The sequence below is a fragment of the Mustela nivalis genome (assembly GCF_964662115.1).
Source record: "Mustela nivalis genome assembly, chromosome: 14".
Taxonomy (NCBI): domain Eukaryota; kingdom Metazoa; phylum Chordata; class Mammalia; order Carnivora; family Mustelidae; genus Mustela; species Mustela nivalis.
The window spans coordinates 55,041,965-55,058,518 of record NC_139033.1 but is presented as its reverse complement, the minus strand read 5'-3'; the positions used below and the strand labels follow the sequence as shown (position 1 = coordinate 55,058,518).

Here is a 16,554-nt window from a genome sequence, read left to right as displayed (position 1 = left end):
GAGCAGAAGGCAGAGGCTTTAATCCACTGAGCCACTCAGGTGCCCCCAGATAGTTCTTGAAGTTGCAGGGTGCTAGTGGATGGCCGCTCACCCTGTGTTGGGCTGAGAACTGGAAGAGACCCTGGAGTTTCCTTCTTGAAGACTCAATGCCAGTGGGTTTGGGGGTCATTTGCCTGCTTCTTCTGTTAATAGCCAAATCTCATGAAGAGTTACTGTGTGCCAAGCACTAAACTGGGCTCTGTATACCAACTCTTTTAACCCCCATCCCACCTGCAGATAAAGGAACAGGGATCCAGAATGGCTGGTGGTAGAGAAGGATTCAATCAAGTTGGCTGACTTGGATTCCTCCCTGCTAACCACGATGCTAGCTGACTTCTGCCAAGATCAGACCTCTAGCTAATCTAACACAGCTGCCCAGTTTTGCAAAACTACTCACTGGACCAAAGGCCAAAGCAGGCTTCTCCCAAAAGCTTCCTGGTCTTGCAGAAGACCATGGCCAAGGCCTGCGGTGCTCCCTCGGGGCCCCTCAGGTTTCACACATGGTGTGTCTTCAAATAAGCATCTCCCTGATGCCCAGGGGTACAAAAGCCTTTCTTTTGGAGTAGGGCATTTGTATTTCTGAATCTTTAGTTAATGAGAACATTATTTCTAAAGCTAACTTTTTGGACTAAGTAGTGCATTTACACAGCACTCAAAAGGTGCCAAGGGAGGGTAAAGAATGGCCAGGGAGGGGTGCCTGGGTGGCTCACTGTGTTGAGCCTCTGCCTTCTGCTCAGGTCATGATCTCAGGGTCCTGGGATCGAGCCCCGCATTGGGCTCTCTGCTCAGCAGGGAGCCTGCTTCCCCTCTCTCTCTGCCTACTTGTGATCTCTCTCTCTCTGTCAAAAAAATAAATAAAGTCTTAAAAAAAAAAAAAAAGAATGGCCAGGGAACCCCCTCTCTTTTCAGCCACAACTCTGGTCAGCTCTGAATTAGCTCCTGCCCCTTATGTCCTGTGTGCCTTTTGAGTTGTTGTTTGTATTTACATAAGTGTATACAGTTTTTTTTTTTAATTACACAATTGAGCTGTAACATCTGTTATCTGACATAATTTACATTTATTTGTTCATGGTCTTTCTCTGTCACTCTCATACTAGCTTCTCTTTGGTCTACTGTTATGTCTCCACTACTTAGAACAGTGCCAGGCACACCGTTAGTACTCAATAAACATTTCTCGAATGTACAAATACAAGAAACTAGAAAATAAAAGGAAACTTAATTGACCTGATAAAGGCTATCTAAAAAAAAAATCCACAGCTAACAGCATACTGGTGAAAGACTGATAGCTTTACTGCTACAATCAGGAATAAGATAAAGACATCTGGTTCACCACTTCTACTTAGCATTGTACTAGTGGTTCTAACCAGGACAACTGAGTAAAAAAAATGAAACAAAATTTGCCCAAATTGGAAAGGAAGAAGTGAACCATCTCTATTGGTGGATAATACAATCTTGGATATAGAAAATCCTAAAGAATCCACATAAAAAACCATTAGAACTAAAAAACAAGTTCAGCAAGGTTACAGGATATAAACGCAATATACAAACAGCAAGCTGATTTCCATACACTAGCAAGAAAATGAAATAAAGGAAAGCATCAGAAAGAATAAAATACATAGGAATAAATTTATCAAAGAAATACAAGACTTAAACACTGAAAACTACAAAATAACATTGAAAGACATAAAGGAAGACCTAAATCATTGGAAAGACACCCTGTATTCATGAATTTGAAGACTAAATATTGCTAAGATGACAGAAGTCTTAAACTGACCTATAGATTGCATATCATTCCCAGGTACCTTTTTGCAGCAATTGACAAATTGATCCTAAATTTCATACAGAAATGGAAGGGGGGACACCTGGGTGGCTCAGTTGGTTAAGCAGCTGCCTTCGGCTCAGGTCATGATCCCAGCGTCCTGGGATCAAGTCCCACATCGGGCTCCTTGCTCGGCAGGGAGCCTGCTTCTCCCTCTGCCTCTGCCTGCCATTCTGTCCGCCTGTACTCGCTCTCTCTCCCTCTCTCTCTGACAAATAAATAAATAAAATCTTAAAAAAAAAAAAAAGAAATGGAAGGGACCCAGAATAGCCAAAGCAAACTTGGGAAAGAACAAAGTTAAAAGACCCACATTTCCCATAAAAGTAAAATGTGTAAAATTTATATTAAGTTACAGCAATCGAGACAGCATGGTGTCGGTATGAGCACAGATGCACAGAACAGTGGAATACAACTGTGAGTCCAGAGATAAGCCCATATGTCTATGATCAACAGCTTTTTTTTTTAATGTATTTGACAGAGAGAGAGAGAGAGAGAGATTACAAGTAGGCAGAGAGGCAAGCAGGGTGGGAGGGGGAAGTAGGCTCCCTACTGAGCAGAGAGCCCGATGCAGGGCTCCATCTCAGGACCCTGGGATCATGGCCTGAGCCAAATGCAGAGGCTTAACCCGCTGATCCACCCAGGTGCCCCTGTCAACTGTTTTTTAACAGAAGGCCAAGACTATTCAATAGAGGAAAGAACAGTCTCTTCAACTAATAGTGTTGGGGCAGCTGGTATCCAAACGCAAAAGAATGAAACTGGACGCCTACCTCACACTGTATTCAAAAATTAACTGAAAATGAAAGAAAGTCCTAAATATAAGAGCTAAAAATATAAAACTTCTAGAAGAAACCATACACAATAATTATCAGGACCTTGGATTAGGCAGTGGTTTCTTATGACACTAAAATTATAAGCAGTAATAACAACAGGAATAGACAAATTGGACTTCATCAAAATTAATAACTTTTAGGGGCACTTGGCTGGTTCAGTCATTAAGCATCTGCCTTCAACTCAGGTCATCATCTCAAGGTCCTGGGATCGAGACCTCCATCAGGCTCCCTGCTCAGTGGGAAGCCTGCTTCTCCCTCTCCCACTCCCCTTACTTGTGTTCTCTCTCTAGCTGTGTTTCTCTCTGTCAAATAAATAAATAAAATCTTTCTTAAAAAACTAAAAACTTTTATGCTTCAATGGACACCACCAAGAAAGATAACTGGCTAAATGGGAGAAGACAGATGTCTTCACAAAAACTTGCATGTAAATAGTCATGGCAGCATCACTAAGAATAGACAAAAAAATGGGAACAACCCACATATTTATCATTGGGTGAATGAATAAGTAAAATATGGTGCCTCCTACTATTCAGTCATAAAAAGGAATGACATGAAAATGTCACAGTATTACACTAAGTGAAAGAAGTCAGACACTAAAAGAACTCATAGTATATGATTCCATTTATATGAAATGCCCAGAATCAGCAAATCTGTATAGATAGAAAGTAGATTGATTAGTGATTGCCAAGGGCTGGGGTTGGATGGATTGGGAAGTGACTGGTAATGGGTATGGGTTCTCTTTTTGGGATGAATGGAAATGTTGTAAAATTAGATAGTGGTGATGGTCACACAATTTTGTGAATCTGCTAAAAGTACCACTAAAGGGGTGAATTTTATGATATGGGAATTATATCTCAATAAAGCTATTATAAAGAACCAAAAAAAAAAAAATCCATTCTGCAGGGGCGCCTGGGTGGTTCAGTGGGTTGGGCCTTTGCCTTCGGCTTGGGTCATGATCTCGGGGTCCTGGGATTGAGCCCGCATCGGGCTCTCTGCTTGGCGGGGAGCCTGCTTCCCCCCTCTCTCTGCCTGCTTCTCTGCCTGCTTGTGATCCTCTCTCTCTGTCAAATAAATAAATAAAATATTTAAAAAAATCCATTCTGCAAACAACAACAACGAAAAACATTTAAGTGAATGAAAGAAGGAATGAATCTATTTACATTGTATGTTCTGGAAAGTATATCTCAGAGTTTGCTCTATGTCAGTACTTATAAAGTACTAGATGGAGGTGCAAGAATTCTTTGTTTTAAACACATGTTCAAGGATATTTATGTCATTTCCAATCTCCTGCTATTGCAGACAATGCTGTTGCACTAAATGTCCTCATGTGCAAACCATTTCACAAACCACGGGTATTTATAAGATGAATTCCCGGAAGAGGGATGAGGTCAAAGAGGGTTTGCATTTTATTTATTTAATTTATTAAAAAAAATTTTTTTAAAGATTTATTTATTTGACAGAGGGAGAGATCACAAGTAGGCAGAGAGGCAGGCAGAGAGAGGGCGGGGGAAGCAGGCTCCCTGCTGAGCAGAGAGCCCAATGCGGGGCTCCATCCCAGGACCCTGAGATCATGACCCGAGCTAAAGGCAGGGGCCTAACCCACTGAGCCATCCAGGTGTCCTGTATTTTATTTTATTTTTTAAAGATTTATTTATTTATTTGAGATAGATAGAGCGAGAGAGAACATGGGGAAGGAGCCGTGGGAGAGGGAGAGAGAATCTTAAGCAGACTCCCTGCTGAGTTTGGAGCCCCATGTGGGGCTCCATCCCAGGACCCTGAGCTCATGACCTGAGCCGAAACCAAGAGTCAGACGCTTAACCAACTGTCCCACCCAGTTGCCCCGTGGGTTTGCCTTTTAAACCATGACTGATATGGCTAGATTGCTGTCCCTGAAGTTGTATCAGTGTAGCCTCCTACTGGCCATGAACCAGAGGGCCTGTTTTCCAGCACCTTGCCCACATGGTGAATTATCCAACTTTCTGGTTTCCACCATCTGATGGGAAAACCTCGGTATCTCACGCTCATCTGAATTTGCTTGTCTCTGTTATGAGAGAGGCTAGAAAGATCATTTATGATCCTAGTATTGTCCGAAGCTCTCAGAGCTATTCTAGGGTTGAAGGATGTAGAGTTCACTGTGGGAAAGCAGGATCAGGGCTTGGCTGCCAGGGAAGCGGCAAGGAAATTCCAGGGAGGAAGTGAGTCATAATGTGAAATTGCTTTGCCGTCATGAATCACAAATGTCTATTGGGCTCCTCCTCTGTGTGGGATGTTGTTCCAGGGTCACAAAAGAGCTGGCTAATCAGGAACGCTTGCTCTGGGCTCTAAAGGTCATTCGATAGGGAAAGTGCAACCTTCCATTGCTCATGCCTCCACTCAGATTAAGGAGCTCCTGTCAAGATGCTGGGAGAAGTCAGTAGCCTGGGGGGTCCCTCCTGCTCAAGCTCACATGGTCCGGGATCTAGGTGAAACGAGTGGAACACATCTGAAAAATAACCACCGCTTTATTCTGTGTTTTCTTTCAGGAACTGTCTACCTTGACCATGCGGGAGCCACACTGTTCCCCCAGAGTCAGCTCACCAGCTTCACGAATGATCTCATGGAAAATGTTTATGGTAAAGAACAACACACCAAAACTGATTTTCACGCTGAAAGGGAGCCAACTGCATACAGCTGATACATCCCAGCTTACTAAATGTTGGATTAATCCAAAAGAACTGTGCGCAGCACGCAGAGTTGAATGGGTCCCTTGGGAGTGGGGGGGGGGGGTGGTCAGCGAGCCCTGGGTCTGTCCCTCTAACACATGCACTGCCAGGATAGGAAGAGTTAGCTCAGGGACACACAGTTTACTTCCAGAAGGAGGGGTCAGTGTCAGAAGGGCACAAAGATAGGAAGGTGCTGTGTTTATGGCAGAATGACCCTGTGGGACAGGACAGTACAGAATGTAGAGTGGCGGGAAGGACATGCACTCTTTTTAAAAAAGGTTTATATATGTATTTGAGAGAGAGAGAGAGAGAGCGCGCGCGAGCACATAAATAGTGGGGAGGGGCAGAGGGCGAGGGAAAGAGAGAGCCTCAAGCATACTGAGTGCAGAGCCCGATGTAGGGGTGGATCTCAGGACCCTGAGAGATAGGACCTAAGCCAAACCAAGAGTCAGGGCTTAACTGACTGCCCCACCCAGGTGCCCCTATTCTTTCACTCCATAAGTGTGTGTTGGGCCACTGTGCTGTGCGGGGCACGGTGCTATCTCAGACACCAAGGAAGCACAGTCCCTGCCTTTGTGGGCTGTGACCTAGTCAATGCAGGATCCTAATCAAGTGAGCTCCCAGTAAATGTGATTGGCCACCTGTGTGAAGGGCTGTGGACCAAGGGCCTGCGATCCCATGGAGGGTGTGTGGCTGCAGCGTTGGCAGTGTGAAGGTCAGAAAAAGCTGCCTTCGAAGTCGGGGGAGTCCTGGAGGATGAGCAAGGAGTTACACGGGAAGGAGGAGCAGCGGGGCGGGTTCCAGGCAGAGGTAACTGCACGAACCCTAGGGGTTCCAGGTATTAGCCCCGCCCCTGAGCACAGAGGAGGGGCGGGGAGTGGAGGAGGTCTGAGAGGAGAGCTAGGGAAGGGCTTCGAAGGAGCTCCGCGGAGTTTGATGTTCCTTCTAGAAAGTGTGGACAGTGCAGGCGAGGGAGCCTGGCAAGGGAGCCTGAACTAAAGGCAGCAGAAGCAGATGCAGCAGCGGGGAGCGCAGCGAGTGCCCGGGTGTCCCGAACGCGCACTCACTTCAGCCACAGCTCCAGACCTTTGAGCTTCACCCTCCCCCTCCATCTCGGCACCTCCCCAATCCCCGCCTCCCCGCAAACGAGGGTACAGGTGCAGCTAGCAAACAAGCTAACCTACAGGTTTTGTCCTCACTCCTGTTTTAGAGGTGAGGAAAGTGGGTCCCGGATAGGGTAGGTGGCTAACCTGCGGCCACGCAGTCAGGACATACCTGAGGCACGGGGCTCCAGAGCACCGGACCCCCTCAGTTCAGGACCGTCCTCTCGTGCCTCACTAAGATCCTGGGCAACCAGCAGATCTTTAAATCTGGGGAATAGTTTCTAGGAGAGGTGCCAGTGAGGGACCCTATGGCAATCTTGATCCATGATTTGCTAAGAGATCCACAAGTCTTGAACCTTTCCAAGAGCCGTAACTGTGGGATTGGTGCGGAGAGGGGACAGCGTCTAGACTGTAGGTTGTGCTGACGGTGTGGAGCTAAAAACCAGCGCTTTGAGAGGCAGTGAGGGTAAGTACTGACTCTGGTTACCAGTTACTAGTACACTGGTTACTAGTGCATGTGGAAGAGGATCATTGATAGCTTTGGTGGCCAGAGATCTAGTACACCAGATGGCATGGTATGAGAAAAGAAACAAACCCTAAAACAAAGAAGGTCAAGACTACGATATGGCATGCCTCTGGTCCTGCTCCCAAGAAAGGCTTGTGCCCAATGCATGCACATCTCGCCCCTCTGAGGTCTGTGTCCTTGTCTGGGGGCCGTGCTCTGAGGGAGGTGGTGATACTTCAGGACACACTCATGTGGAATCTGAGGAGAGGAGGAAAACTGGAAATTGATAAGTGAACTTAGAAGAGGACTTAGCCTTGAGAATGGGCTAAGGGGAGATGTGATGGCCCCCTTCACATACTTGGGGCCACACAAGTAACACAATTAGATGTGTTTCTGCAGAACAGCAGGGGTGTGAACCCAGGACAGCAGATGGGGATTTCAATTAAGTGGAGTTCATGGCTCTGTCTCATGCTTGGGGGAGAGGTCAGCCTTCCGAGTTTATTCTCCTTGATTCCTTGGAATGATCAGAACCACCTCTCAAAGAGCCTGCAGAAATGGTTTACATTGGCCTGGTTGCCTGTGAGCTGACTTCCAACTCCTGTGTTCTTCCTGGGTCCCATCTCGATCTCGGGGATTGGTTTATTTATTTAAACAGTTGTTTAGGGCACCTGGGTGGCTTAGTCATTAAGCATCTACCTTTGGCTCCGGTCATGATCCCATGGTCTTGGGATCAAGCCCTGCATCGGGCTCCCTGCTCTGCGAGAAGCCTGCTTCTCCTTCTCCTAGTCCCCCTGCTCATGTTCCCTCTTTCGCTGTGTCTCTCTCTGTCAAATAAATAAATCAAATCTTTAAAAAAATTTTAAATTGTTTGAGAATGGAGTTATATTTCATGCATCATAAAATTCATCTATTTCAAATGTACGATTTAATGATTTAGGCAACTTTACCAAAGGTGCCACTATCACAATAAATCATTTAGAACCTTTTCATTCCCCCAGTAAGATCTCTGATTCCTGTTTATAGTTCAGCCCTGTGGCCCCCTCAGTCTCAGGCAACCACTAATTCACAACTTTCTGAACCTCTTTCTATACCTTTGCTGGACATTGCCTATATAAATGGACTCATACACTATGTGACCCTTCAGGATGTTTTTGTGGCTGACTCACGGCGTAGCCCATAGATTGTGACTTTCTGTTATGAATACTTTCCCATTGTGTGGTTATACCCCATCTTGTCTCTCTGTCCATCAGCTGAAGGGTATTCATGTTGTTCCCAGAATTTGGCTTTACCAAGAAGTCTGCCCGTGAACATTTCTGAGCATGAATCTTTGTGTGGACATGTGTTTTCATTTCCCTAAAGTATAGAGATGTGGTATTGCTGGGTCACAGAGTAGTTGTAGGGTCACCTTTTTGAGAAACCGAAGGAGAGGGTTTGGGAGGAATAGGAGGGGAGAAACAGAGGTAGTGACTTGATGGCTTTGTCTCTGTAACCTGCCAGGTAATCCTCACAGCCAGAATATCAGCAGCAGGCTCACCCACGACACCGTGGAGCACGTGCGCTACAGGTGAGTGGCCGGCAGTTCCAGGATGGGGAGCACTTCTTTCCTACCCCCCACCACAACCCACAAAGGTTCCGCGTTGGTCTAAGGAAGATCACTTTCAGCTAAATGGTCACGTGCAGAGTGAGGACCGTTAGGGGCAGAGGACAGGAAGGTCAGAGGACAGGAAGGTCAGAGTGAGTAGGTAGGGAGCAGGGCAGCCCCGAAGCACAGGCGGGCGGCCTTGAGCTGTTCTCGGGTGTTGTATGTGGCTCCGGGCTGAGGCCAGAGTGCCTGGGGGCCAGAGGGACCACAAGGGATCCAGTTTCCTAAGCCTCATTTTAATTTTTTTTTTTTTAAGTTTTTTTTTTTTTTTTTTTTTTTTAAGATTTTATTTATTTGTCAGAGAGAGAGCGCGAGCGAAAGTGAGCACAGGCAGACAGAGTGGAAGGCAGAGTCAGAGGGAGAAGCAGGCTCCCTGCGGAGCAAGGAGCCCGATGTGGGACTCGATCCCAGGACGCTGGGATCATGACCTGAGCCGAAGGCAGCTGCTTAACCAACTGAGCCACCCAGGCGTCCCTCATTTTAATTTTTTTAAAGATTTTTATTTATTTATTTGACAGACAGAGATCACAAGCAGGCAGAGAGGTGGGCAGAGAGAGAGAGAGAGAGAGAGGAGGAAGCAGGCTCCCTGCTGAGCAGAGAGCCCCATGCAGGGCTCAATCCGGGGACCCTGGGATCATGACCCAAGCCGAAGGCAGAGGCTTTAACCCACTGAGCCACCCAGGCGCCCTCTCTAAGCCTCATTTTCAGAGAGAGGAAAAAAGGTTTCCGTTGGGCTTTCTTTTCATGTGTCATTAGGCATTATTCATCAACAACCCACCCCCGCAAACTTTTTACTAGTATGTGCAGCTTGAAATAGCTCTTTGTATTTTTCCACATGTAATAGTTTTTAGTAAGTAGTTTCCAAGTGGTGCCTAAAGTTACTTGAATTGCTATAATTTCAAGTGTTTCCAATTGGCAAGGGAGGCTGGGCTGCCAATATTAAAGGCACCGTGAAGCCAGTTGGTGAAAGAGCCGGAGAGTAGACTGAGGAAAGAGTGTTTTCTTTTTCTTTTGTGTTTTAAAGATTTTACTTATTTATTTGACAGAGAAAGAGATCACAAGCAGGCGGAGAGAAAGGCAGAGAAAGAGAGAGAGGAGGAAGCAGGCTCCCTGCTGAGCAGAGAGCCTGATGCGGGACTCGATCCCAGGACCCTGAGACCATGACCTGAGCTGAAGGCAGAGGCTTAACCCACTGAGCCATCCAGGCGCCCTCAAAGAGTGTTTTCTAGGATTAAGTTTTGTGGATTTTTATCTTTTTTTTTTTTTTCCTAGAGATTTATTTATTTGAGAAAGAGAGAGCACCGTGGGGAGGGGAAGAGGGAGAGAATTCCAAGCAGATTCCCTGCTAAGCGCAGAGCCCAGATGCTGGGCCCACTGTGGGCTGGATCTCAGGATCCTGAGATCATGACCTGAGCTGAAACCAAGAGTGCGATGGAGTGACTGCGCCACCCAGGCACCCCGCGGACTTTTATCTTCTCTGGGAGGGTGGGGACGTGGGAGGTGGAGCTGCTTTTGCCAGTTGGAACCTGTTTGTCATCTCCTCGTGCAGCTGGCTCTGCCCCCGCCTCACTTTGCCATCGTGGCAAAGCCGACCTGGGTTTTTCCCTAAAAATGAAGGCAGGTTCTATGTGATAGCGATACAACTGCTCTGACCATGTGACACCGTGAGACCCTGGAGCTGGCATGACACTCTGCTTCTTCCAGGATTCTGGCGCACTTCCACACCTCCCCAGAGGACTACAGCGTCATTTTCACAGCAGGGAGCACAGCTGCTCTTAAACTGGTGGCAGAGGCCTTCCCGTGGGTGTCCCCCGGCCCAGAGAGCAGCGGGAGCCGGTTCTGTTACCTCACGGACAGCCACACCTCCGTGGTGGGCATGAGGAAGGTCACCATGGCCATGAACGTCACCTCTGTCCCCGTCAGGCCAGAGGACATGTGGTCGGCAGAGACTCGGGGCATGGATGCCGGTGTCCCCGACAGCCAGCTTCCACATCTTTTTTGTTACCCCGCGCAGAGTAATTTTTCTGGAACCAGATACCCCCTGTCCTGGATAGGAGAGGTCAAGTCTGGGCGGAGGTGCCCGGTGACCGTGCCCGGGAAGTGGTTCGTGCTGCTCGATGCGGCCTCCTACGTGAGCACCTCCCCTTTGGACCTGTCGGTTCACCAGGCCGACTTTGTCCCCCTGTCCTTCTATAAGATCTTTGGATTCCCCACCGGCCTGGGTGCTCTGCTGGTGAATAATCGTGTGGCTCCTCTGCTGAGGAAAACCTACTTTGGAGGGGGCACAGCCGCTGCGTACCTCGCAGGGGAAGACTTCTACATCCCACGGCGCTCGGTGGCTGAAAGGTAACCTCACCTTGGGAGTGGCTGGTAGGAGCTCAGCAAGGCGAGGGGCAGGCCTGTGTCGCCTATAGGATTGTGCAAGGGACCAGACTGGGTGACTGGGGTCAGAGATTGGGGTGTGGATGGGGATTAGAGGGATGGAAGCTGGTGGCAGGGCTCAGATGTGGGGGGCGGAGGTTGGCTGGAGTGTGTCCCAGGCCCCCATTTGTGGGCTTCTCCACAGCTATGAGAGGACAAGGACTGCGAGGGGGAAGGTGATGGGCTCTCGGGAGAGGAAAGGTGGTGTGGGGAGCCATGGTCCGGGTGTTGATGGCTGGGACTCATCAGGTTGAAGGCGTAAGAGGGTGAAAATGACAGCTGACCCAGGGTTCTACTGGGGCCAACAGTGGAGAATACTATGGGCTAGGGACAGGGAGCTAGTTCCCCTGCAGGTGCCTCAGAAGGTGGGAGCCCTGGATGGGAGGGTGTGTCAGATCCCTCACAGACCCAGGGGCAGACTCAGGCCTCTGCAGGTAGGGCCGTGTCCCCTGCAGTAGAGTCACTGGTCGAGTGTGTAGGCTCCAGAACTGGCTTGCTGGCGGGGGATTCCTGGCTTTACCACACGCCAGCTGTGGGGACATGGGCATGTGACTTGATCCCTGCACCTCATGTTTTTCTTTCTTTTCAAGAAACAATCTTTTTTTAATGATTTTATTTATTTATTAGAGAGAGAGAGTTAGAGAGCACAAGTAGGGGAATGGCAGAGGGAGAGGGAGAAGCAGACTTCTTGCTGAGCAGGGATCTGCACGTGGGGCTCCATCCCAGGACTTCTGTGAGCCGAAGGCAGACGCTTAACTGGCTGAGCCACCCAGGTGCCTGTGGTGTCTCTTTTACTTAGGACTCCTCCGTAGTTGAGGGATTCTGAAACAGGAACACTAATGTAAAACATTTTGTATCCAAGTGTGAGAATATAACAAGTAATATAACCAAGTGAGAAGAGAATGATAGGCACACATCATATAAATTAAAGGCAGATCACAATGACAACTCAAACTTTATCAAGCCAATAGGAGCATCTGAAGGCCAGGAGAAGGGGGGCAGCTCGGATTGGGCCCTGTGTGGGTGGGCTGGGCAGGATCAGACCTCTTTCCTTCGATTGGGTGGATTGCTTCTCAGCAGGTGCTGCCCCAAGATGCCCACAAAGCTGAAAATATTTACTTACCGCTAGAAGCCTCATTTTTTTCTTGTGAATTTAGGACTAGAACTCAAGAGATTTAATACTCAAAACCCAAATGCTTTTTGAGTATGTACCCAGACCATGCTCTGAATCGTTTTATAACCCAAGGAGATACAACCTTTGATGGAAACAGCAAACTTCCTTTCCTCCAAGAGTCTATTAATTATTGATTAATAAATGATTATTTATTATCAATCAGTAACCTAAGTCATTATAGGATAATAATGTTTAATTTACTGAAGATTATTTAGTGATTAATCAATTAGTAATTGATTCATTATCAATTAATTCATTCTTTTAAAGATTTTATGTATTTATTTGACAGAGAGAGATCACAAATAGAGAGGCAGGCAGAGAGAGAGGAAAGGAAGCAGTCTCTGCGTTGAGCAAAGAGCCCGATGCGGGGCTCGATCTCAGGACCCTGGGATCATGACCTGAGCCAAAGGCAGAGGCTTTAACCCACTGAGCCACCCAGGCACCCCCCAACTAATTCATTATTAATTCACAATTGATTCATTATTAATTGTCAGTTCATATACTTGATTCATAATTATTAATTACTAATATATTGGTTTTAAAAAGAAATTAACATTTCAGTTGTGTCAGTAACAATATATTTTTTTAAAGATTTTATTTATTTATTTGACAGACAGAGATCACAAGTAGGCAGAGGAGGAAGCAGTCTCCCTGCTAAGCAGAGAGCCCAATTCGGGGCTTGATTCCAGGACCCTAGGATCAAGACCTGAGCCGAAGGCAGAGGCTTTAATGTACTGAGCCACCCAGGCACCCCTGGTTACTCAGTAACAATATTTTGAGCAAATCTCATCTCTAGAATATTAAAATACGAAGCACAGTATTTCCACTGAAAACTTTGACTTGCTTTGATAGCTCATAGCCAGGCTCATAGAGGCTATGGTTTCCCACCATCTTTATGCCCGTGCTCTCTGAAACCTCCTGTCTCCAAGCTTCCCCCTTCTGTGGCAGCCTGAGGACTGACTCTGCTTGTCAGATCCTGGGTCCCATCCTGTCCCTGCTCTCTGCTCCGAGCCGTTCAGACACATGGTATCTCTCCAAGTTAGACATCTTCTGACTTTATCTCCTACCACTCTCCACCTTGCCAGCCAATTCCCAGCTCCTGCACACCTGCTCCCGACTACTCTGATGTTCTTACCATGCAGGAAGTGTGCCTGCCTCTGCCTGCTTGGCGTCTTTACTGCGACCTCTCCCTGGGACGCCATTTCCCTCTGAAGCTGCGAGCTCAGCTGTTTCAAAAATGATACTTGGGTTCCATAGCATTTCGAATGATACTGTTTCCAGGATGATATGTGGTTCCATAGAGTTTGGGAACATTGACATGTAGTACTTGGATCACGCTTAACTGATGCCCTGTCAGTGGTGTTCTCCTGGGTCAAGGGCAGCATTTCAAGAGTCCAAAGCACTTGAGGTTTTGTCCAAGCGTTCATGGGGGCAGGATAACATTTCTCAAGGTGGTGACTGTCTTTTTAGCTCCTTTTATTACCAAGGCCATTCTCTCCCAAGAAAGCTGCCAAGAGAGTTGGCCCCATGGGTCTCAGTGTGCAAAGCCCTCTGTCCTGACGGGGAGAGCGAGCAGTGGTTTATAAGGCAACAAAGAGAAGGTATTCAGAGATTATGGCTAAGCCTAAAATCAGAACCTTGTTACACACCGCAAAATGCTCATGGAGATGTTGGTCACAGCTTGACCTTGTTTCCCTCAACACTGTTATAGGTTTGAAGATGGCACCATCTCGTTCCTTGACGTGATAGCACTAAAACATGGATTTGATGCCCTCGAGCACCTCACAGGTCAGTGGAGCCTTTCATTTGCTCCTGAAATGGGAGAGAAAAGAGAGGGTCTGTGCGAGTGTCTGGCCCTTGGCAGCTGAATAGTTGAAGCTCATTCTCAAGAACTTCGGAATGACTTCTGAGGCTAGAGCAAGAGACCGAGCTGCCTTTTTTTTTTTTTTTCCTTTTTGCCAGTTAAAAGAACATTTTAACAAGTAAGAGATATTATAAATCAGAAGATGTGTACTTTCACAGCCGCAAGAGAGGCCATCCTTGGTCCCTCGACTGGGAATGGTTACAGGTCCTGAGACCTTAATCAGCTGATCCCTTGCTGGGCCATCCCTCTTGTCCCATGGGGAAGCTATATAAAGAGCCCACTTTGCCCACGAGGAGCTCATACTCCGAGAGGTTAAATGCCTTCCCCAGGGTCAGGGAACTTGTGATTGAGAGAATAGGGATTTCAACCTAGGCCATAACAATGTCTAACCCGGGGCATCTGAATGGCTCAGTTGGTTAAGCTCAGGCCATGATCTCAGGGTCCTGGGATCCAGCCCCACACAGGGCTCTCTGCTCAGTGGGGAGCCTATTTCTCCCTTTGCCTGCTGCTCCGCCTGCTTGTGCGTGTGCTCTGTCTCTCTCTCTCTATCAAATAAATAAATAAATCTTAAAAAAAATTTGCCTAACCCTGAGCCCCAACCACTGTCTCTGCTGTGATGCATGTCTTCTTTCCTGGCAAGTGTTTGGGGAGTGTGGGCAGGTGGGGGACATTCACTGTATGCTGACAAGCACACGGAGACCATGTCCCATCGTGTGGAGCTTGACACAAGGGCATACAGGACTAGGAGAGCCTCTGACTCAAGTGCCAGGCATCCACCATCCTGTTGTGCTCCTGGACACTCCTCCAGAGGCTGAGCTTCTAGAACTGGGTGGTACTGCTTGAACCCATCCATATGGAAGTGGAGTTGTGGTGAACCAGGGATGTGGCTCAATGATTAGGTAGTCACAATAATGAGAGCCTTCAGGTTCTCAACCTGAGCCCAATACTGGGGGCAGACGGAATTCACGGGAGGGACAGGGGTAGCCTTGATGGTAAGGCAGGAAGGTGACTGGACATTATCCAGGACAGAGAGGAGATAATGATGACAAGCTTTGAGCAATGAGTTCTTTTCCAAGGAAAGATATTAACAGAGACCACAGGACAAGCTACAGGTCTGATGGGGGCAGGGGCAATAAAGCAAACTCTAATTATTCCTACTTGTTTGCTCCTTTGGAAAAAAATGTGATGAAATGCCTGTAACATAAAATGCATTGTTTTAGCCAATTTAAGTGTACATTTCAGTGGCATTAAATACATTTACATTGTTAAGCAGCCATCCAGCCCTGACACCGTCTCTAGAACTTCTGCAACATCACAAACTGAACTGTACCATTGGACAGTAACTCCCCTATTCCCCTTCCCCCAGTCCCGGGGAATCTCGATTTTTTTCTCTGTCTCTGAATTTCCTATTCTAGGCACTTATGTAAGACGCAGTGTTTGTCCTTTTGTGTCCGGCTTATTTTACATGTTTTCAAGCTTCATCCATGTTGTAACACGTATCCTTAATTGATTTGGATGGTGTTAAAATGATTTAAATATTAAAAGAAACAGCAAAAAGAAATGATCCTTTTAAAGATAAAATTGTGACCTGACTGGCACAGTTGGTGGAGCGTGTGACTCTGGATCTCAAGGTTATGACTTCGAGCCCCACATTGGGTATAGAGATTACTTAAAAATAAAATTAAAAAAATTTAAAAAAACGAATAAAAATAAAACTGTACATTTTTGCCATCTGTAACCCAAGGGTCTAAATTAAAAAAAGAAAAAAGAAGGATGACAAGAATTCTCGTGGAAGTTTCCACAGAACAGCAACAGTCAGGTGTTGGGCAGGCCCCAGATCTACACATTAATCAATATGTCCAGTCCCACACACTGGGACGATTTACAATCGTTAATCTGAGCTCCAGCTTGGTAGTTAGAATGACCTTGTTTTTCTTAAAAATGAGTGAGTAAGGGGCGCCTGGGTGGCTCAGTCAGTTAAGCATCTGTCTTTGGCTCAGGTCATGATCCTGGGGTGACAGGATGAGTTCTGCATGGGGCTCCACACTCAGCAGGGAGTCTGCTTCTCCCTCTCCCTCTGCTTGTGCGCTCTCTCTCTTTCAAATAATTAATAAAAAAATTAATGAAATGAGTGAATTATACATGAAGTTCATGTTTCTAATGTTTCTCAATCATTTTTAGGTGGGATGGAGAATATAAAGCAGCACACCTTCACCCTGGCTCAGTACACTTACACGGCCCTATCTGCTCTCCGGTACCCCAGTGGAGCCCCCGTGGTGCGGATTTACAGCGACTCTGAATTCAGCAGCCCGGAGGTGCAGGGTCCAGTCATCAATTTTAATGTGCTCGACCCCAGTGGGAACATCATCGGTTATTCCCAGGTGAGTCTCCTCGTCACCTCCCACCATTGTTCACAGCAGGAGCGCCATCCTCTGGCGCTCTGCTGCCTTCTGGA

General features: G+C 47.1%; 1 protein-coding gene across 3 annotated transcripts in view; it reads left to right on the top strand.

The window, feature by feature from the left end:
- The window catches only part of MOCOS (molybdenum cofactor sulfurase), a 56,977-nt gene that overhangs the window by 2,812 nt on the left and 37,611 nt on the right, over positions 1–16,554 (top strand). For 2 of the 3 annotated variants that reach the window (XM_082699503.1, XM_082699504.1), the window contains exons 2-6: positions 5,211–5,300; positions 8,496–8,562; positions 10,345–10,986; positions 13,947–14,023; positions 16,281–16,480. In XM_082699503.1, the coding sequence (XP_082555629.1) occupies positions 5,211–5,300; positions 8,496–8,562; positions 10,345–10,986; positions 13,947–14,023; positions 16,281–16,480 (1,076 nt within the window). Of the gene's footprint in view, positions 1–5,210; positions 6,960–8,495; positions 8,563–10,344; positions 10,987–13,946; positions 14,024–16,280; positions 16,481–16,554 lie in introns of all 3 variants that reach the window. The other variant, XM_082699505.1, reaches the window with a different exon arrangement.